Source organism: Petaurus breviceps, unplaced genomic scaffold, assembly GCF_028583685.1.
Source record: "Petaurus breviceps papuanus isolate PSGF00001 unplaced genomic scaffold, PetGlider_PUasm1.0 490, whole genome shotgun sequence".
Classification (NCBI taxonomy): Eukaryota; Metazoa; Chordata; class Mammalia; order Diprotodontia; family Petauridae; genus Petaurus; species Petaurus breviceps.
In genome coordinates, this window is record NW_027186352.1 from 21,025,415 (window position 1) to 21,045,327 (window position 19,913).

At 39.9% G+C, this 19,913-nt stretch overlaps 1 protein-coding gene across 4 annotated transcripts; it reads left to right on the plus strand.

The window, feature by feature from the left end:
- The first annotated feature begins 282 nt into the window (after nucleotides 1-282).
- TFAM (transcription factor A, mitochondrial) lies at nucleotides 283-18,438 on the plus strand. 4 transcript variants are annotated; one of them, XM_069101820.1, is made up of 8 exons: nucleotides 292-382; nucleotides 490-526; nucleotides 2,457-2,584; nucleotides 4,490-4,560; nucleotides 5,366-5,515; nucleotides 10,298-10,393; nucleotides 11,383-11,439; nucleotides 12,918-18,438. In XM_069101820.1, exons 1-8 carry the CDS (start codon nucleotides 298-300, stop codon nucleotides 13,068-13,070), a joined length of 777 nt encoding a protein of 258 aa, XP_068957921.1. In that variant the 5' UTR covers nucleotides 292-297; the 3' UTR covers nucleotides 13,071-18,438. The 4 variants fall into 4 exon arrangements, with proteins under 4 accessions (XP_068957920.1, XP_068957922.1, XP_068957921.1 ...); XM_069101822.1 differs by having other exon boundaries at nucleotides 2,460-2,584; XM_069101819.1 differs by having other exon boundaries at nucleotides 283-526.
- The last annotated feature ends 1,475 nt before the right edge of the window (nucleotides 18,439-19,913 follow it).

The following is a 19,913-nucleotide window of genomic DNA, read 5'->3' on the forward strand; positions in this document are numbered from 1 at the left end:
ACTCATGCACCCAAGGCACACTGGGAGGTAGATGGGCCGGGTCCTCCCCACTCCCAGGGGTGCAGAGCCTGGGTTTGTCCTCTGAGTTCGGAAAAAAGGCAGGTAACCTTCCCCACGTGCCGGTGGCCCAAGGACTCACAAGCGCGCAGGCGCGGCTGCAAGGCGAGTGCCCCGCCCCTCACCTCCCTCTCCCCGGGGGGCCTCGCTCTCGTTCCCTTCCGGGTCGGCGCATGCGCCCTCGCCGCATCTGCGGTCGCGCGGCTCCCCTACCGGAAGTGATCCTTTTCCCCTCCCACAATGCCCCGCGTGCGGCGGGATCGGAGGTTGCTCCCTCACGGATACAAAGTCGCTCGGGACTCCCCGCCGCCTGTGCGGGCCGAAGGAGGACGGGAGCGGGCCGGGCCATGGCGCTGCTGCTGCGGGGGATTCGGGGGGCGCTGGGGGCCGTAGGCCGGCCCGCCGCCCTCCGGGCCCCCGCCGTCGCCGACCGAGGACTGCTGGAGCCGCCGCCGCCGCCGCCGCCCGGGTGAGAGAGGGGCCGGGAGCATGCAGCAGGCGCCTGCTGCGTGCCGGCCCGCCCGCGCCAAGCCGGAGAGAGACCGGGAGGGGCCGGGCCTCGTTCTGGGGGCGCCCCTGAGGTGGGGGCGGGAGCTCGAGGGCCTTGCGGGGCTCCTGGGGCCCGGGGCGGGCGGGAGAACAGGAGAAGGTGCGGGTGTGACGGCCAGACAGACCCCCGCGTCCCGGGCCCTGGAGCAGGGGGCCGGCCCTCCGCGCGTGGGCGTCTGTGCGTGTGTTTGTGTGTGTGCGTGCGTGCACGTGTGTGGTCGTGTGCATGTCTGTGCCTGTGTGTGGTGTGTGTGCGTGTGCGTGTCTGTGTACGCGCGTGTGCCTGTGTGTGGTGTGTGTGGGGCCTGATGCTGTCTTTGCGGGGCGGCTCCCGCTTCAGCTCCGGCCACCGTAAGTGCCCTGAGGCGGGGAGACCTTCCAAGATCTCTCTTGGAGCCTTTTTCATCTGAAAAATGAGCCGGTTGGACCGGATCGCCCTCCAGGACGGTTGTCGTGGGGTCCTGTGATTCCCGCGGCAGCCGCGGAGGTGCTTGGGGCCCAGCAGGCGCCAGGCTGCCACACTTTCTGTTTTCCTCAGGTTTGATTGTTTACATTATTGACACTTCTTTAGAAAGATCCAGATTCCTTCACAAAGTACCCCTCTCCCTGCCCCCACTATAGCTGATTTATTAACAGAGAGAAGGGATGTATCCTTTATCTTGGACAGCAGCATACTGTTACCTTTCCATCTTGACTTTGTTTACATCGCTGTAGTAATTGTGTATCTTTTTGTTTTGACTCTACTTTTTAAAAATTCTCTATTACTTTATACCAGCGTTTCTTGACCCGGTAGTTGAACCATAACTCATCCAGCCGTTCCCTGGATTATTATATACCCAGCTCTAAACAGCCAGGTCTAGTCTCTCCAGGCTCCAGTATGATACCATTAAATTTTGCCTTTTGGAGTTGGAAAAATGGCGTATACCATGGGCCTCTCAGATTCAGCAAGACCAAAACCTGATTTATTCATCTTTCCCGCCTAAACAGGCCCCTGTTGCTGTTGAGCTGTCATTCTCCTCCCTCCTCCCACATTTCCAGCTTTGCCAGAGTTTTACAGCATCTCTCTGCTCTCTTGCTGCAGATCCTGTTTTGCTCATGCTGTTTTGACCATTGCAGTGGCCTTCTCATCAGTCTTCCTTCTTCAGCCCTCTTTCCACTCTAATTTAGCTTCCATAGAGTTGATGGTATAGGTCTGCACAATTCACCAGGAGTGACTTCTTAGCTCTGGGATAGAATCAGTATTGAAAACTGTTTGATATTAAAACTCCACGGCTTGGCCCCTTCCTAGGCTTACCCTGAACTCACTTTTACACACTCTTGGCTCACTTGCTGTTCCTCCAGCATCTCCTTGTGCTTTGCTGTTGCCTATGCCTAGAATACTCTCCTTCCTCCCCCCCCCTCCCCCCTCCCCTTCAAGACTCAGCTCAACTCCAGACTTCTGTAGTAGCTCTTTTCCTGATGGGTTCAACCCTCCTCACATAGTGTCCTTTATCTCTGACATTACTTGGTATCTGTAGATGTGTTGTACATCTATAGCTGTTTACATTTTGTCTTGCAATTCTTGCACTACCCACCTCAGATTAAACACCTTAAGATTAGTGCTGTGTAGGGGTGGCCAGGTAGCACAGCGAGTAAGAGCACCGAGTAAAAGTCAGGATGACCTGGGATCGAATCCAGGCTTAGATACTTAGCACCCACCCAGAAACACCTGGCCCTGTAACCTTGAGCAAGTTACTTAACCCCAATTGCTTTTAAAAAAAAAAAGATTAGTGCTGTGTAAATGTGGATAAATGTTTATTTTAAGAGATCATTAATAAGCAACTGAATCTAAACTCAACTTGTATTCGCAGCAGTTCTCTCTGTGGATTGGAGCGGTTTATGAAAGACTGTACTTTATCTAATTTTCCAAAGAAGCCTTGGTCTTCATACATTCGTTTTACAATGGAACGGAGACCCATGCTCAAAGCACAATATCCACGTAAGTTACTTTTTATGAAAGTCCACTTAACACAGAAAGGAAGCATGAAGCTTTTGTTGTTGATCTGGATCTGCCATTGCCGATCATGAGGCTGTCACTTTACCTTTTTCTGTTTCCTTATTTATAACAAAGACACAAGCTGTTGAACCCATGCCCCTCTCTACCAAGGCAGAGTGCTCTGATGACACCGGGAGAGTAAGTGAAAGGCTTTGAGTGTTTTAGAAGCTATATAACTTTGAAATGAGATATTTTTCATGAGGTTCTACAAAGATGCTCCTTGAGGAGTGATTAGGTGAGTTGTGATGCTGCATCTTGGAGAAGATGCCATGTGACTTCCTGGCTAGAAGCTAGCCATATTTCCCTTTGATGTCTTGGTCCTCCCCAGTTTTATGGCACTGCAGTGATCTGAAATGGTGATCCTTAAGAAAAACTGAGACAAGATTGGCATGAGTGAAGGCAGAGAAGAAATGGCTGTTCTTTCCATTCAGAAGGTTTTATGTACAGCTTTTGTGGCTCTGGTGAAGTTCATTCTGAAGCTTCCTCATGGCATAGGTGACCTTGGACATGTGAAGACTATGCCAGCAGAATGTAAGGGTTGGCAGGTCCTAACAGCCTGGAAGGGCTTTAAGTTTGATTCTATAAAGTGATTCTGCGGTGTCTGTTGTCCAAGGACCATGGTGGCCAAGTTCAGAGGGACTTCATCACCTGGTTTATCACAGTGTGGTGACCATCATTGTTTCTCAAGGACTGTATCAATAAACTTAATAAATGCCTGCCTCTGTTCCATGTGCCATGCTAGGTGTCCTGGGATAGATTTAGTTTAGAGACGGTTGTATTCTGTTTGTTGTGGGGGGGACACCTGTATGGATGAAATAGCAGGTGTTTGAGGTATTGAGGTGGCATCACAGTAGAAGGTGGCAGTGGGAGTGAATGTGTAGGATCACATGCTCCCCCAAAACATGATACACCATGGTATTTGCCTACTAGTCTGACAACATTTTAAGGAAGCAGTAACTTATTTTTAAGACTTAAAAATGACTGAATTTCTGAAAGACTAAGGACATTGACATTTACATTTGATCTCATTTCTCTTCAACATTCTCTTCAATAAAGATGAGAAAACCATAGCAATACATGCTAAGGAAGGCGTAGCAAGTACCATGTTCCTTTAAATTAGATCACATTCAGGGGTGGCCAGGTGGCTCAGCGAGTAAGAGCACTGGCTCCAGTGTCGGGATGACCTGGATCAAATCCGGGCTCAGATACTCAGCACCACACCCAGAAATAACTGTCCGTGTAACCTTGAGCAAGTTACTTAAACCCGATTGCTTTAAAAAAAAAATGAATAAAAAAAAAATCAGATCACATTCCCTAACTTTACTGTGGCCAGAGAGGGGGAAAAATACCCTTTTTAAAAGCCTACATCTTGCTCTTGCAGTTGAAGGAAGAAATATGAAAGTAGTGGATGAATTTGAGGATAATGCAGTATGTTTCAAGATATTTTCCTGAAGAAATGTAGTATCCAAAATGAGATCTTTGGGGTGTTTTTTTTTTTTTTTACAAAACGAGAAGCTTGATAGAAAACTTGATTTGGAACCCAGCAAGATACTCTTCTGAGGTTCATCATGGAGGTCATGTCAATTTAACATATCCTAGGAACTAACTTGTATATGGTAACTGTCAGCAAAAAGTCAGCAAAGATTGGAGAGGACTTTGAAGCTGATTAGGAGACTTTAGTTTCAAATCATTTGACTCAAGATAATAGTGCTTTAGGTTATTGGCATAATGATTTCATAATATAAATTAGTTTAGGGGAAGACACCAGTGAATTTTGCTTTTTTTAGAAATCTTTAGTCTTGAGAAAAGTAAAATTGAAATGTTCTTTAATTTCATTCTTATCTTCAGATTTGAAAAGCACAGAGGTAATTAAGAAGCTTGCTGAAGCTTGGAGGGAGCTTCCAGAATCACAGAAGAAAGTGAGTGTAGTTCCTTGCCACCATCCTGAGCTGTTACTGGTGCCATGAATATTAGAGGTCAGATGGCCAGGGCTCATGGCCAATGGAAAAACTCAATCTTAAAATGAATATTTGTTCCTCACTCTCAGTGCCAGTATTTGTTAGCTCTAAGTCTGGGTTAGTCACATTACCCTCCTCAGTCTTAACTGGAATAGGAGAGTGCTAACTTTTGTCCAGTCTGCCTTACAGAGTAGATGTGAGGAAAATGTCTGAGTCCTTATGTAGATGGACTAGAGATGCTAAAGGAGGTATGGGCACTGAGGCATCTGTAATGGCAAGTTTTAGGAAAGAATATATCTTTTTAAAAAATTTGATTGTGCAGTGATCAAAAATTCGTTTTCTCTCTTTCGTACTTAACTCTCTTGGGGCAAAACCTCCCAGACTTTTAACTCCCCAGACTCTTAAAATGATTATGTATAGTCTAAATATGCCTTATTCAAGATGAAAAGATAATTTTAAGAAAGATCTTTTATGTGTTTATAAAACTTGTTTCTTTCAGTGAAGCTGTTAAGTGTCATTAGTGAGGAGTATTTGCGCTTTTGAGATATAGTTTAGTTTTCAGTAAAAATGTCTTTTAAATAGTTCCTTCTAATGGGACAGATAGGGTCTACATGATGCCAACATGTTTAGCTGCCTACCCAGTAAGTAAAGTTTCTTCTACTTAAATCTTTGTGGCTTTCTTTCCCTACCGAGTTTGGTGTGATGTACTTATTTGCAACAGCTTAGTGATAATAACTCTTGATTATTCTGCTTTTTGCATAATTAGATATATGAGGAAGCTACCAAGGCAGAGTTAAAAATATACAAAGAAGAGAGCTCTAAGTATATGGCAAAGCTCAATCCTGATCAGAAAAAAATTTTGAAAGAAGAAAAGCGTCGAAGAAAGACTAAAAAGGAAATAATAAAGAAAAAAAGGGTGAGTGTGAACCTGTTTTCTCTTCTGACAGAGTACTGAATTTGACATAAATATTTAACTGGACTCTCTGATAGTGTTTTTTGAAAAAGTTTTCCTTATAAATTTGAAAAACATGAACATTTCTCTATATAAAGAACAGGGAAAAAAATGCATGTGAAACTATAGATCTCCACTATGTATAGTTTGTGTTTTGGTTTTGTATATTTTAACGTGGTAATTTCAACACTGTCTTGCTTGTGTGTATAGGGCGGGGTTAATTCTTAATCGGCCATTTAGAGTAAGACTACTTAGGACTGAGAACAATCTAATTAGGCATAACTCTGGATATCTAGTTCACTGGACCATCTCTTTCCAACCTTTATTGGCCCTTGGTCACTGGCTTCATTGCATTTGGCTCTGGAAGCAGTGATGAATAAGACCTCAGGTGACCTAGTGGCCATCTTGCTTTCATTGTCTTCATTCCCTTCATCATCTGCCAACCTTAAGATCATTCTTCTAGTTGTCTCCATGATTAGTATCTGACCCGTTTCTACCTCTTGTTATTACAGTGACTTGTGTGTTTGTGTTGACAGCAATTTGACACCCAGTTCCTTAGTGCCAGTGATATCTGATTTTTATGTGGCACTTGAAGGTTTACCTAGTACTCAGAATTAGAGATACCTTATTTATTTTTGTCACTAAAATATGAGTTAGTTCCTGATGCTGCCCAGACTGATTTGTTTAGTTTTGTTTTTTAAGCACTGAGCAGAGAAGTTAGGTAAATGAGTTTAAAAACAATGTGGCTTTGAGTCCAGCTGCCTTACTTGGTTTGATTTTCTTTTCAGTATCATGCCTCTCCTTTGAAAGGTTTTATATGTCATGCAAACACTTTCTGCATCCAGTTATATTTCATGGTGAAATCGATCATAATTTAGGAGACTTTGCATGGATGGAACATCATGTCAAAGAGCATTTGTCAGTGCATAATTGAAAATAGCTTGATATTGGCATAGCATTTAACTCTTTAAAAATCTAATTTAATTTTTCTTAATGAAAATATTTTCTATTTTTTTTATTTTTCAAATGCTTTATTAACTTTTGATTTACATCATTCATTTCCGCCAGATTTTGAGTTACAGATTTTCTCCCCATTTTTCCCCTACCTACCACCCCAAAATAGCAGTCTCACAGGATATCCCCTCCTCCAGTCTGCTCTCTCCCATATCTTCTCCCATACCCCCTTCGACTTTTCCAATAGGGCATGGTGGATCTCTATGCCCCAGTGCCTGTATATCTTATTTCCCAATTACATGTAAAATAGTATTAATAATAGTGTGTATATAGTGTGTTTTTCTTAAACATTTGCTTTTATAACTTTGAATTACAGATTCATTCCCTTCCTCCCTTGTCACCCACCCTTACTGGGAAGATAAGCAGTTCAGTATAGGTTGTGCATGTGTAGCTATGCAAAACAACATAGTAGATATATTGTAAAACACTGACTATATTTCCCTCCCCCTTAGCCTGCTCTCCCTTCCATCATCCCCCCTCATCCCCTTCCCCCTTACTCTCCTGAGATACCCTATTTAGTGTGTATTTCATTCCCTCCCTGAGCCAAATTCAATGAGAATAAGGTTGACCCATTCCGTTTTGCCTTCCTATTCTTCCCCTCCAATGTAACCATTTTCCCTTGCCTCTTCTGTATGAGATAGTTTACCCCATTGTGTCTCTCCCCATCTCCTCTCATTATATTCCTCTCTCACCTCTTAATTTCACCTTTTAAGTATCATCCCTTCCTATTAAATTGGGCCTGTGCCCTCTATCTATGTATACCTGTAAACATATACACACATTCACATATGTATTCATATGCCCATATACCCTTTGATATAGACATATATATCTATATATACATGTGTATATGTATATATTTCTATTTCCTTCAACTATTTTCATACTGAGAAAAGTTTCATCAGTTACAATTATCATTTTTCCATGTAGGAATGTTAATAATTCAACTTTGATAAGTTCCTTATGATTTCTTCTACCTTTCATGCTTCTCTTCTTGTAATTGAATGTCAGATTTTCTATTCAACTTTGGTTTTTTCATCAAAAATGCTTGAAAGTCCTCTATTCCACTGAATGACCATATTTTCCCCTGAAACATAATACTGGGTAGGTGATTCTTGGTTTTAATCCCAGCTCCTTTGCCCTCTGAAATATCATATTCCAAGCCCTTCAGTCCCTCAGTGTAGAAGCTGCCAGATCCTGAGTTATGCTGATTGCGTTTCCACAATACTGAAATTGTTTCTTCCTGGCTGCTTGTAATATTCTCTCCCTGATGTGGGAATTTCCGAACCTGGCTTGGGATCTTTTTCAGGAGGTGATCGGTGGATTCTTTCAACCTCTATTTTGCCCTCTGGTTCTAAAACTTAAGGTCAGTTTTCCTTGAGAATTTCTTGGAGGATGATTTCTAGGTTCTTTTTTTGATCATGGCTTTCAGGTAGTCCAATAATTTTTAAATTATCTCTCCTGGATCTATTTTCCAGGTCAGTAATTTTTCCAATGAGATATTTCACATTGCCTTCTGTTCTTTCATTTGTTTGGATCTGTTTAACAGCATCTTGATTTCTCATAAAGTCACTAGTTTCCATTTACTCCAGTCTAATTCTGAAGGAATGATTCTCTTCAGTGAGCTTTTGAGATTCTTTTTCCATCTGGCAGATTCGGCTTTTCAAGGCATTCTTCTCCTCATTGCCTTTTTGAGCCTCTTTTGCCATTTGAGTTAGTCTTTTTTTTTTTTTTCCTTTTGGAGGGCGATTGGGGTTAAGTAACTTGCCCGAGGTTACATGGCTAGTTTTTTTGTGTGGGTGTTAAGTGTCTGAGGGTGGAACCGAACTTGGGTCCTCCTGACTCTGGGGCTGCGCTTTACTGACTGCGCCACCTAGCCACCCCCAGAGTTAAGTCTATTTTTTAAGGTGTCATTTTCCTCAGTCAGGCTGTTGACTCTCATTTCATAATTTTCTTGCATTGTTTTCATTTCTCTTCCCAATTTTTCCTCCACTTCTCTTATCTGCTTCTTAAGGTTCTCTATGGCCTGTAACCAGCTTGTATTTTCCTTAGAAGCTTTTGGTGCAGGAGTTCTGACTTCACTATCTTCCTCCTGTTCCATACTTTGATCCTTTTTGTCCCCAAAATAGGAGTCTAATGTTGGATTCTTCTGTTTGCTTTGTTTCCTTTGCCTGGTCATGTTGCCCCTCAGTCACGTGGCCCCTGGGCTTTTTGCCACAGTAGGACTCTGCCACCAGACAGAGGAGCTTTCGTCCCAAACGCTGGGGTTTTCTCAGCTGCAGGAGGTATTAGTTGGGTGCCCTCTCTGAGGCCTCCACATGCTCTGACAAGCTGGTCACACACCCCAGTACCTCCACCCTAGACTGCAATCCAGATCCAAGGAAGTTAAAGTAAGAGCGATTACCCCTTAGACTGGTGCTTGGTCCCCCTACACTCTGCAGGCCAGGAGCTGAAGCTGCCATGTGGTGCTAGCTGGCTGTGCTGGCATCTCAGCGGCTTCTCCCCCGGGGGCAAAAGCTGACACACTCCCAACTACTGGGTTCCAAAGTCCACACTGCACTGACCTCTCACTTTGTCCTTGGCATGTATGTGTTGATAATTCTGGACCGCCACAGCTGCTGCTGATTTGGAGTCACTCTAGCCAGTGGCTGGTCAGGCCTGCCCTGTGGCTAAAACCTCAGAGTGGAGGTGGGCTTGGCTCCCAGAGCACTGCACTGGCCAATTCCTGCAGCCCTGCTGGGCTGTCCTCAGCGGGAGGTTAGCTTCTCTGTGTCATTTTGTGGGTTCTGTAGCTCCAAAGTTTGTTCAGAGCCCCCTTTTACATGGATTGGAGGTGGTGAGAGCCGGAGCTGCACGGATGTCCTGTTTCTACTCCGCCATTTGACTCCGCGTGAAAGTCTTATTTTCTTTCCTTATGTCCCCCATCCTCATGGATATAAAAAGAAAAACAAAAACCTTTGCGCCAAATATGTGTAGTTAAGCAAAATGAAATTCTCACATTGTCCTTATCTAAAAAAATGCATCTTAATCTTTCCCTGGAATCCATTATCATTCTGTCAGGATATGTGGGGCATGTTTTGTCCCCTGTCCTTAAATCATAGTCATTGCAATGATCAGAATGAATTTTTGTCTTTGTGATATTTTTGTATAAATTACTCTTCTGGTTTGGCTCACTTTGCTCTATATTAGTTCCTCTAAGTCTTCCCAGGTTTCTTTGAAGATGTCTTCATTTTTTTAATGGTTGTATTGATCAGGTTTGTTTTCTTCCTGAAACCTGCCTGTTCTTATCCTTTGATAATTTTCCAGTTGGGGAATGGCTCTTGTAAATTTGAATCAGTTCCTTGTACATCATGGAAATGAGACCTTTTTTAGAGAAGCTTCCTAGAAGATTTTTTTTCCCCATTTATCTGCAGTTCTTATGGTTTCTAATTCTAAAATGATTTCGTTTGTATAAAAACTTAATTTTATAAAATCAAAGTATTTATCATATTTTGTATGACTCTTACTATCCTTTCTTTGCACATGAGCTGTCTACCTCTCCATAGCACTGGCAGGTCATTTTTTGCCTTGCTCCACTAACTTGTTAATGATGCCACCCTTCATGTCTTAAGTCGTGTACCTATTTGGAGTTTTTCTTTGTATGCAGCATGAGATGTTGGTCTATCTAATTTCTGTCAGACCATTTTCCTGTTTTCCAAGAAATTTCTAACTCTTCCTTTTTTATTTATTCAGGAGTTAACCGCCTTTGGAAAGCCCAAAAAACCTCGCTCAGGTTATAACATTTTTGTTTCTGAACACTTTAAGGAAGCAAAAGGGGGTTCATCACAGGTAAAGCAAAATAATATTTGATAATTACATGGTGTTACATACATTAGCTTATTGATTCTCAAGCTCAATTGATGCATAGTCTTTAAAGCCTCAGTTTCTTAAATGATATAACTAAGGTCATGAGCTAAGTGATGGTACCTAAGATCAATTCAGAACATCTCAGCCTGGGTCTGGTTTTCTATTGTAGAGCCATGTCAGTTACATTTGAGACTCAAATTTGAGGGTCATCGAAGTTCATTGTTCACAAGTCTGAACATAGGAAGCAGTCAGAATTTCCATGTAAAAATTTCAATTTTTGACCATATTTTCTCATTACTCCATTCTATAGGCAAATATGATTACTCAGCATTTTAGAAATCCTTCCTTTTTTTTTTTAAACTGAGAGACTTAAATTAGTGGTGATCTAGTTTATAAGGTCGTAGATTTAGAGCTGAAAGAGGCCTTGGAGGTCATCTAGTTTAGCCCTCTCATTTACAGACAAGGAAATGAAGGCTCTTGGAGGTAAAGGAAATGGAAATAAATGGCCCACTAAATTTTGAACCCAAGCCTTCTGACTCTAGATCCAGCAATATTTTACAGGTGAGGCAGTTATGACTCAGATGAAATGACTTGTCCAGGGCCAAATGACCAGTTACAGTGGGCCTTAGAGATTTATGTATCTGTAGATACTTTGACACAGAAGTTTCAGAATGAACCACAGAACTGCAAAGATATGAAAAATCCTGTAGCATTTGCATTTGAGGTATTATATATGCCTGATTTGAGCATTCTCTTTTCTGCAAATTGATAGCTACACTTGTATATTTAGTTGAATGTATAGTTTAAGTTTACAGTAGAATGATGTTAGAAATTGGTTAGGTGTTATCTGTTGCCTTTAGGAAATATTTTGATTTCTTGAGTCCCAAGAGGAACCATACAATATTTTTCCTTTGTTTCTTCTGTCTCCCCATCCCCCAAAAGCAACTAAACCAAAGTATGTTGTTTTCTAGGAAAAGCTGAAGTCTTTAAATAAAGAGTGGAGCAATTTGTCACCATCTCGGAAGCAGGTATGATCATAGGATCCTGGATTTAGATCTAGATTGAAGTTTTTATTGCCTAAAAGAGACCTTGGAGGAGGTTATCAGTCAATCCCCTCATTTTATAGATTAGGAAATTGAGACCTAAGGAAATTAAATGATTTGACGAAGGCCACAGAGGTTGTAAATGGCAGGATTTGAACCATGTTTTCTAGACTCCAAATCCTGTAAACCTTTTCACTGTACCACAGTTTCGAGTAAAAAATTTTGATCTCAAATGCTCAAATAGAATATTCGTTCAAAGCTTGGTGTGCAGAGAACTTGATGCTACTAACAAGACAGTTAAAATATTTTGAAAGGATTTTTGTGTTTGTTCTGGGCCTGGTCCTGTGATTTTATTGGTATAGAGTAATCCCAGGTGAGGAAACTTCCTCTACCACTGCAGGACAGCACCTTGTCTGCCATTTATACTTTGTAGACATTTGTCCAGAGCACTGGGACCACACAGCCAGCAGGTGTCAGAGGTGGGATTTAGGAAGATCTGAGGTCTTCCTGACTTTGAGACTAGCTCTCTAACCACAAGATTTTGTTGTTTTTCTCTTATATATTACTGTAAAATGATTTTTTGGGGGGACACAAACACAAGGTTTTTTTCCCCATTGCTTAAAACTATGAAGTTATTCCTTAACTAAATTTAAATTTGACCTTTATTATATACAAGTTGCACAAGGTTTTCCCCATCTCTGCCCCCAGGATAATGAATTTTCTTTAGAAAAGTTTCATTGGCATGTAAAGGTGGTCATTTCACAAATCCCTCCCTTCTAACTTTAAAAAAAAAATACAGTTAAGCAATACAAATGAGCACATTGGCCATGTTTGACATCTTATTCTTGTAATTCACTGCCTTTTCTCTAGGTTTCACAAATAGTCTTTTTAAATCACAGTTATTCCATCGATCAGGCATCTGATGTCTTTAAGGGTTGTCCTTTATATTTTTGTCATCATAAAAAATTGACCTGTTTCTGTTACTTCCTTATTTATCAGTTCATACAAGTCTCCTGAAGTTTCTCGGAATTTCTTATGCTTTTCATTTCTTAGGGCACCATAATATTCTGTTACATTAATAAAGTGCAGTTTATCCTTATTCCTTAAGTGATGGACATCTATGGTATTTTGCTGACATGTTTTTTCTCCCTACCAAAAAAAGTGCTGTTAGGAATAATTTTGTGCATGTGGGACAATAAACTGGGGGTTGTTGTGTTATAGGCTGTGTGTATCCTTTAGTGACTTTGCTGATTAACTCTTTCACATGTAGTTTTATATCCTAATTGGTCCTCTTCTTTCCTCTCCCTTTTTCCAACTTTTTTCCTTCATCATCCCCCTCTCTCTTCTGGAGGTTCCATCTATATTTGTGAGATATAGTATACGTATCATAGGTTTTCTGTGCTAGAGAGAAGGAGATTTGCCCTAAGAATTTACTGAACAACTATATATTTATTATTCCTCAGGTATATTTACAACTCGCCGAAGATGATAGAATTCGTTTTGCGAATGAAATTAAATCATGGGAAGAAAAAATGCTTGAAATTGGACGGGAAGATCTTTTACATTTTAGTAAGCTAAGCACCAAAGTTGGAAAAAACCCTGAAGACATCTGTTAATGTTTGCTTCTTCATAGTGAATATGATACTCAAGAACCAATCAGGTTGCTCACTCTGCAGCACTGTGGCAAAATTTCTAAGAATGATGTTGGTGAACATTTTATATTAATCTTTTTGTTAACATGGGAACTTCAGCCAGTATGCTGACATGTATTGTATTAGTACCTAGCTATGGATATTCCGCTGGTATAGACTCAGTCTAAATTTAGACATACTTGCTTTTGGAACTACTGACTACCAAAAAAATTCATCTAGGTGTAGGAGGGATTAATGTTACCCTTAGATAAAGGTAAATCAAACTGTGAAATATTTTTGATACTGGATGATGACAAGAAAGTATTCTTGTTTCCTAATGAGGAAACAAGTATTTGCTTTTTTCAAATGGTTGTAAATTATAAAAGCCACAGTGGTGGAAGCTATCACTGTTGTGTATTTTTAAAGAAGGAGGAACTGACCTAGGTAGATTTCAGTACCTAGGCAAGTTTAATTCCTAGGTAATCCTGCTTATGTAGTATTCAGAGATGATGAGTGGACACATACAATTGTGGATTTCATTTATGACTTAAAAAAAAAAACTACTGAAGGATTTGTAATTGTTTCCATCCTTTTTTTGTAAAGTAAAAAGATTATGGCTACTCTGTGCACATTGGTGTTTATATCACAGAGAATAAAATCTTTTAATGCATTCTATTACGTACTTAAACATACTTGAAAAATGTTATAGTTTGTTCTTTTAGTGGGTATTAGGTTTTTTTTTTTTTTTTTTTTTTTTACAAAACCAATCAACAAGTATTGTGTGCCAGGCATTGGGCTTGCCTGTTGGATATACAAGTTTCAGGTATGAAATATTATACTTGACATGAGTTCGAAATTGTTTCCAAATGTTTTCTCCTCTTAAATAGAACATTTCTCTATCCACTATCAATTTTCATTGTGATGTGTGAAGATTTTCATTTCCTCTAGGCATGCTAACGAATATTTAGAAACTTTCAAAGTATTCTGTAAGAAGAGGAAGAATTGTTAAGTTCTGCTTCAGGAGATTTCCTTTTTTACTGGGATGCTTTTATTGTCAAGGGGCTGAAAAGCCAAACCTGACATGATGGAGTCCTTAAACTATAGAATCTTAAGATGCTGAAAAAAAATTGCAGGTATCTGTGTTCCTTAGAGGTAGAGACATTATAATTACGTTAAGGCTGAAGCTGGAGAGTATCGACCCTTTCAACACTGACTTTGGAGTTGGTGAGGGGGTAAAGTGGGGGGAAAGCGGTGAGGTTAATGGTGTGTAATATTTCTGTGACATCCTGTAACCAGAATTCTACCTAAGGTGGGTCTGGAGCCAGCTGGTGCTGGGGAGAAATAAAAGCTTTGACCTTATCTTCTTCATACTTAGCAAAATACACCAAACAACTTCTGTCATTGATCCATTTGTCTATTTACCACTAAAGGCAAGTATTTTTTATGACGATTCTGAAGAAATAAGTGTAAAACATTTTAAAGAGGAGAGTATAGCACATGTTCTTTGGGTTCTCTGTGTTTCGAAATGTCATGGTCAGTTTTTAAAATTTCAGTTGCTTGTCTTTTTAGGGATCGTAGCTGCGGAAGTGCACTCTGTTAGTGACTAGTAACAGCTGACGTTTCTGGAGTGCTTCTTGACTAGAAAAATGATATACCTCCATTGTTTCATTTGAGCGGCATGGCAGCCTGAGCTAGGCATGGGTGTGTTAGCCCTGTTTTGAATGTCAGGAAACTTAAGGACCAGGAATGGGAGAGGTAATTGATGAACACACAAATTTAAACAGTCGGCAGAATGTTTCGGTTACTACCAAGTGCCGGCTGCTACAAGATTCTTTGAATACAAAGCCAAAAGAAATAGCCTACATTCTGTTGAGAAAGACAATGACTGGAACAGTCCCTGGAACATCATAAGAGATTAATAGATACTTACTGATTGACATGTACATATGTATGTTGTTTGGTTGTTGTTAGTAGTAGTAGCTGGGGGAAATTAGAAAATAATATAGAAAGTGTCAGGTGAACTGAGCCTTAAGGGATTTCTGAGCGAAGTAAGGAGAGATTCATGTGTGGGGAATGGCCATAATGAAGGTAGGGAGGTTGGCGTGTGAGGGGAGGGAGGTGAGTGACTCTTCCACACAGTGTGTGTAACATGACTGGAAGAGTAGGGAGGACAAGTTATAAAGAGCTTCAGGTGCCATATAAGAGCTCATTTTGCTCTTAGAAGTAAGTATTAGGCGCCACTGGAGTTTGAGTAGGAAATGGACATGGTCAGACTTGTGCTTGAGGAAAAATGGGTTGGAGGAAGGTGAACCTTGACAATGGGAGACCAGTTTCTAAATGGGAGGTGATAAGGAGCCAGACTAAGGAGTGAATGGATGAAAAGAGGGTGGATATTAGAAGTTGAGGTGGAAACAACAAGATTTGGCAGCTGATATATATGAAAATGAGGAGTCCAGGAAGATGGCCGCAAAACTTGGTGAGTTGGAGGGTAGTGTTACTCTCACTAGGAGTAGAGGAGTTCGGGTTTTGGGGAAAGATGATTAGGACCGTTTGGGACGTTGAGTTTGAGATCCTTTGTTGGCGATGTGGGGGCTAGAACTTGGGAGAGGGGATAGATCTGCATAGAGAAAATAATTAAACTCAGGATTGCTGCTGAGGTCACCAAGTGAGCTAGTAGAGAAGGCCCAGGATAACTTCAGTGAGCGCTTGCAGTTAAGAGTGCAATGTAGAGGAACCAGCAGCCAGCAAGGTCCGAGAATGAAAGAAGAGCTTCCCAGAGTAAACAGGCGTCATCAGTGTCAGATGTTGGCAGAGGTCAAGGGTGAGAACTGAGAAAGGACCATTCGATTTGGCAATTGAGAAGTCCTTGTTAATTTTGAGGAGTCATTTTGGTTGAATGATTGGATTGAATGAGTTGGAATCCAATTTACAAAGGGTTGAGACGAAAGGGTGAGGGGAGTGTAGACAGCATCATAGAAGAATCCAAAGGCAGGTCTTGATTTCAAATACAATATCTGCAGTGAGATGTCTCTTTGTAGGATATGCAGTAAATACATCATGTTCAGTATGAAACGGGTGCTTGGAGCTTTCACTCATTTACGCACAGAATGGGTATGGAAGAACAGCAGATAGTGAGAAACTAGAAGTGGGTGAAACAAGTCAGAAAGGAAGAGGGATTTCCTGAGCAGAAAGAGGCATATTTTCTGATCAGGAAAAATTAATAGGAACTTGAAAAAAAGAGATTGTTCCATGGGATCAGATGTAGTGACTTTGTCTCTTTCCCGTTCTGTAAGTAATTCTAACTCTAAAAAATTTTTGAAGTTTAGAAATGACTTGTTATTTTAATATTAGAACTTAAAGGTTAACTTTGCTATAGCATTACATAGGGAAGTATATCAGCTGACGAACATTTTTTTGATAGTATCCTGTACATGTCCAAGACTTGTCATTTTACACCACCAGGCTGTGCTGTAGGCTTTGGGTACAGACAGAAAATTAGTCGTTCTTTGCATTACAGTTACATTTTTTAAGATTTACTTAAAGATCAACAAATATTGCTTCCTCACCAAGTAGACCCCTTTCCCTGATGTTGTAACTAAACTTTGTTTGAATAGTAATTGCAGTAGCTTTAAAATTTAACTTTGGAAATGCATTGGGCTTGTATAGTGAGCGTTGGGGATATTTTTCATTACTGGTGCTATCATTCTGCTTTGAGATTTTTTTACCTGAAAAATTTCATAGAATATTAGAATATTTTTACCATTAAACAAAATATGTCAAAATCTAAAGGTTTTCTAAGAAAAGTAGAACTTTTGAGAAAGGAAGTAACCTAAGAGATGCCCTTAATTACCTTATTTTTCAAAATCACTTGAGAAGACTATTTTGAATTTATCACTACAGGAAAATATCTGATAAAGAATAGTCACTGATTTGTAGAAATAAAATAATATTTCTAATTACCCAAAGCCTCAAAATTTAGAGGAAAATCAAAGTTATAATGGAAATTGGGTTTGAGTTGCTTGCTTAACTGTTAAAAAAAAAACAAAACCAAACAACTTTTATTGATATTTTTTTATTTTTACATTGCTTAAATTTGCCTCTGTAGCCTCCTCTACCTAGATGCAATAAAACAAAAGGTATTATGCAATAAAACAAAGATCATCAAAAACTATCAGTATTTTGAAAAAAATCTGGCAATAGATGCAAACACGTGTGTGGGGGGTGTGTTTTTGAGGCCATTCTGGTTGTCATTTTGCAACATTTTGCATATTTGTGATCATTCTTTATATTTGAATTTTTGTAATTATTCTGTATAGTGTTTTCTTGACTCTACTTGCTTCACTTTGTATCAGTTCATGTAAATCTATACTTCTCTATATTTGTCATATTTGTTAGTTTTTGCAGTCTAGTAATGCATTACAATTCAGATACCACAGTTTGTTTAGCTGTTCTCATTTGTTGAGTATTCACTTTTTTTTTTAGTTCTATACTGGTTTCTTTTTACAGAACAGTGCTGCTGTAAATGTTTTGGGGTGTTTGACACCTTTTCTTTTTTTTTTAATCACTGACTTCCTTTGGGCATTTATCTAAGAATGGATGTCTGGGTCAAAGCATATGAACATTTTAACCACTTTTCCGCATAATTCCAAATTGCTTCTAAAATGATTTAGCTAATTCACATCTCTACCAACAGCACAGAGTGTTGCATACCTTTGTTTGGCATTGACTATTTTATCTCTTAAAAAGTGATGTAATGTGCAGTATTTGATACCCATGGATTTCTTAACCTTTTTAAAGAAGGAAGAGAAAGTACTATGTCTTATAAAATTATTGGAGCTAAGTTTTCACTTTAATTTTTCATTTAGTTTTCACTGTTTTTCAGTTACTTCCATTTCTACTGTTGACATAGCGTATTACTGCTTACTTTACAAGAAGATCAGAATTCTTGCTGCTCAGTAATATTCCATTAGGTTCCTCTACCACAGTTTGTTTGCTCATTGCTCAATTGATGGGCATCTACTTTGATAACACAGAAGTGTTAGAAATATTTTGATGGCTATGAGGCCCTTGACCTCTTTTGGGGGGGTTACCTGACAGAGGAATCTCTGGATCAATAGTCACTTGTTTTGTCTAATTTCAAATTCCTTGCCAGAATAGTTGACTACAACTCAACCAACAGTGAGTACTTGTCCTTCCACAACCCCTCCAGCATGGACCGTTTCTGTCTTGACATCTTTGCCAGTTTTCTTAATTGTGGATTTTTTTTTAATTAACCTTTTTTTTTTTGTTGTTAGTGATTCGGGACATTTTTTTCATAAGGCTTTTAAAAATAAATTTTTATTGATATCTTGCTTTTCCGTAGCCTGAATTTTCCCTAGTATCATTTTGTCTTTCTTTCCCAGAAAACCATGCCATATAGAAAATAATGTTTTTCATTTAAATAAAAAAAAATTCAGTGAAACTGATCAGTACAACAGAATCTGGCTGCATGTGGTATTCTACACCTGTAGACTTCTCATGGCTGAAGAGGAATAGGGTGATGGTGTCTTCTCATATCTTTTCTTTGGGGCCATGCTTGTTCTTTGTAATTTTGTAGTGGTCACTTTTTAAAAATTCAGTTTTATTTTCAGTTCTGACTTTCTCTCTCTGACTTTCCTCTCCCCCAACCATTAAGAAAGCAAGAAAAACAAAACTTATTGCAAATATGTGTGATTAAGCAAAACAGATTTTTGCATTAGCCATGTAACACTCACTTTGGCTTGTTTTGTGGATCTTTCCGTTTTTATTGTTGTAGTTGAGTGTATTTTTTCCTGACTGTTACTTCACTCTGCATCGATTCTCCGTCAGTTTTCCTATGTTCTGCATTCTTTCTTTTGTTTCTTAAGGGGAAGTACTGTTTCATTATTCATATACCTTTGGTTTAGCCATTCCCAAACGATGGGCATCCCTTTTGTTTCCAGCTCTTTGCTGCCACAAAAAGTCCTGCTGGAAACCTAAAGTTTTGATTTATAAGGGGATTTTCTTAGCAGTGACCTCCTTATCATAGATGCCTAAAGTGGGATATCTGAGTCAGATAGTGTGGACATTTCAATCGCTCCAATTGTATAATTCAGACTGCTTTCTATGGTAGTTGTCTGAATTTCACAGCTTCACTAGCTGTGTGCAGGAGTGCCATCTTCCACAGTCACCCCAGCATTGCAAAACACTTTATAAATATTTCATTTGCTACTCATGACACCCTGAAGAGTTAGGGGCTGTTATTCTTTGTGATAAATGAAGGAAGGTTAAGGTTACATTGCTCATAAGTATCTGAGGTTAGTTTCAAACTGAGGTCTTCCTATCTCAGGGTCCAGCTCTTAAGTTCACTATGTAGTTCCCTCATTTTCACTGATTAGCTGGATGTGAGGTGACACAAAGGTGCATCTCAGTAATTGTTAGTGATTATAAGCATTCTTTAATATGGTTGTTAATGGGTTTGCTCTTCGAGAATTGTTCATAAATTTTGTCCACTTAATTGGGGAATGACTTGATCTTATATTTCTGTTAGTTGTCTGTATCTTATGTCTCAGACCCATATCATAGATATTTGATGCAAAAATTCTAGTTTATCCACATACTGCATCTTAAAAAATTGACCAGATTTTAATCTGATGTTTGCATTGATGATGGCTTCTGAAGAGAAGGACCGAGGACCAATAGCCCATCTGAACTGGGGCTTGAACCTCAGTCTTGCTGCTTTCCTCATGGTCTTCTCCATTATGCCTCCTTGTCTCCCATGGTATATCTTACTCATATTTTAAATATTCCTGTCTCATTATCCTGTTTGAG

Bases quoted from the DNA above. Each gene is read 5' to 3' on its own strand.
- TFAM (XM_069101819.1), top strand. From the start codon at position 405: ATGGCGCTGCTGCTGCGGGGGATTCGGGGGGCGCTGGGGGCCGTAGGC. The intron at 527-2,456 runs GTGAGAGAGGGG...TTGTATTCGCAG, and splicing joins CCGCCGCCGCCGCCGCCCGG to CAGTTCTCTCTGTGGATTGG. The intron at 4,561-5,365 runs GTGAGTGTAGTT...TTGCATAATTAG, and splicing joins TTCCAGAATCACAGAAGAAA to ATATATGAGGAAGCTACCAA.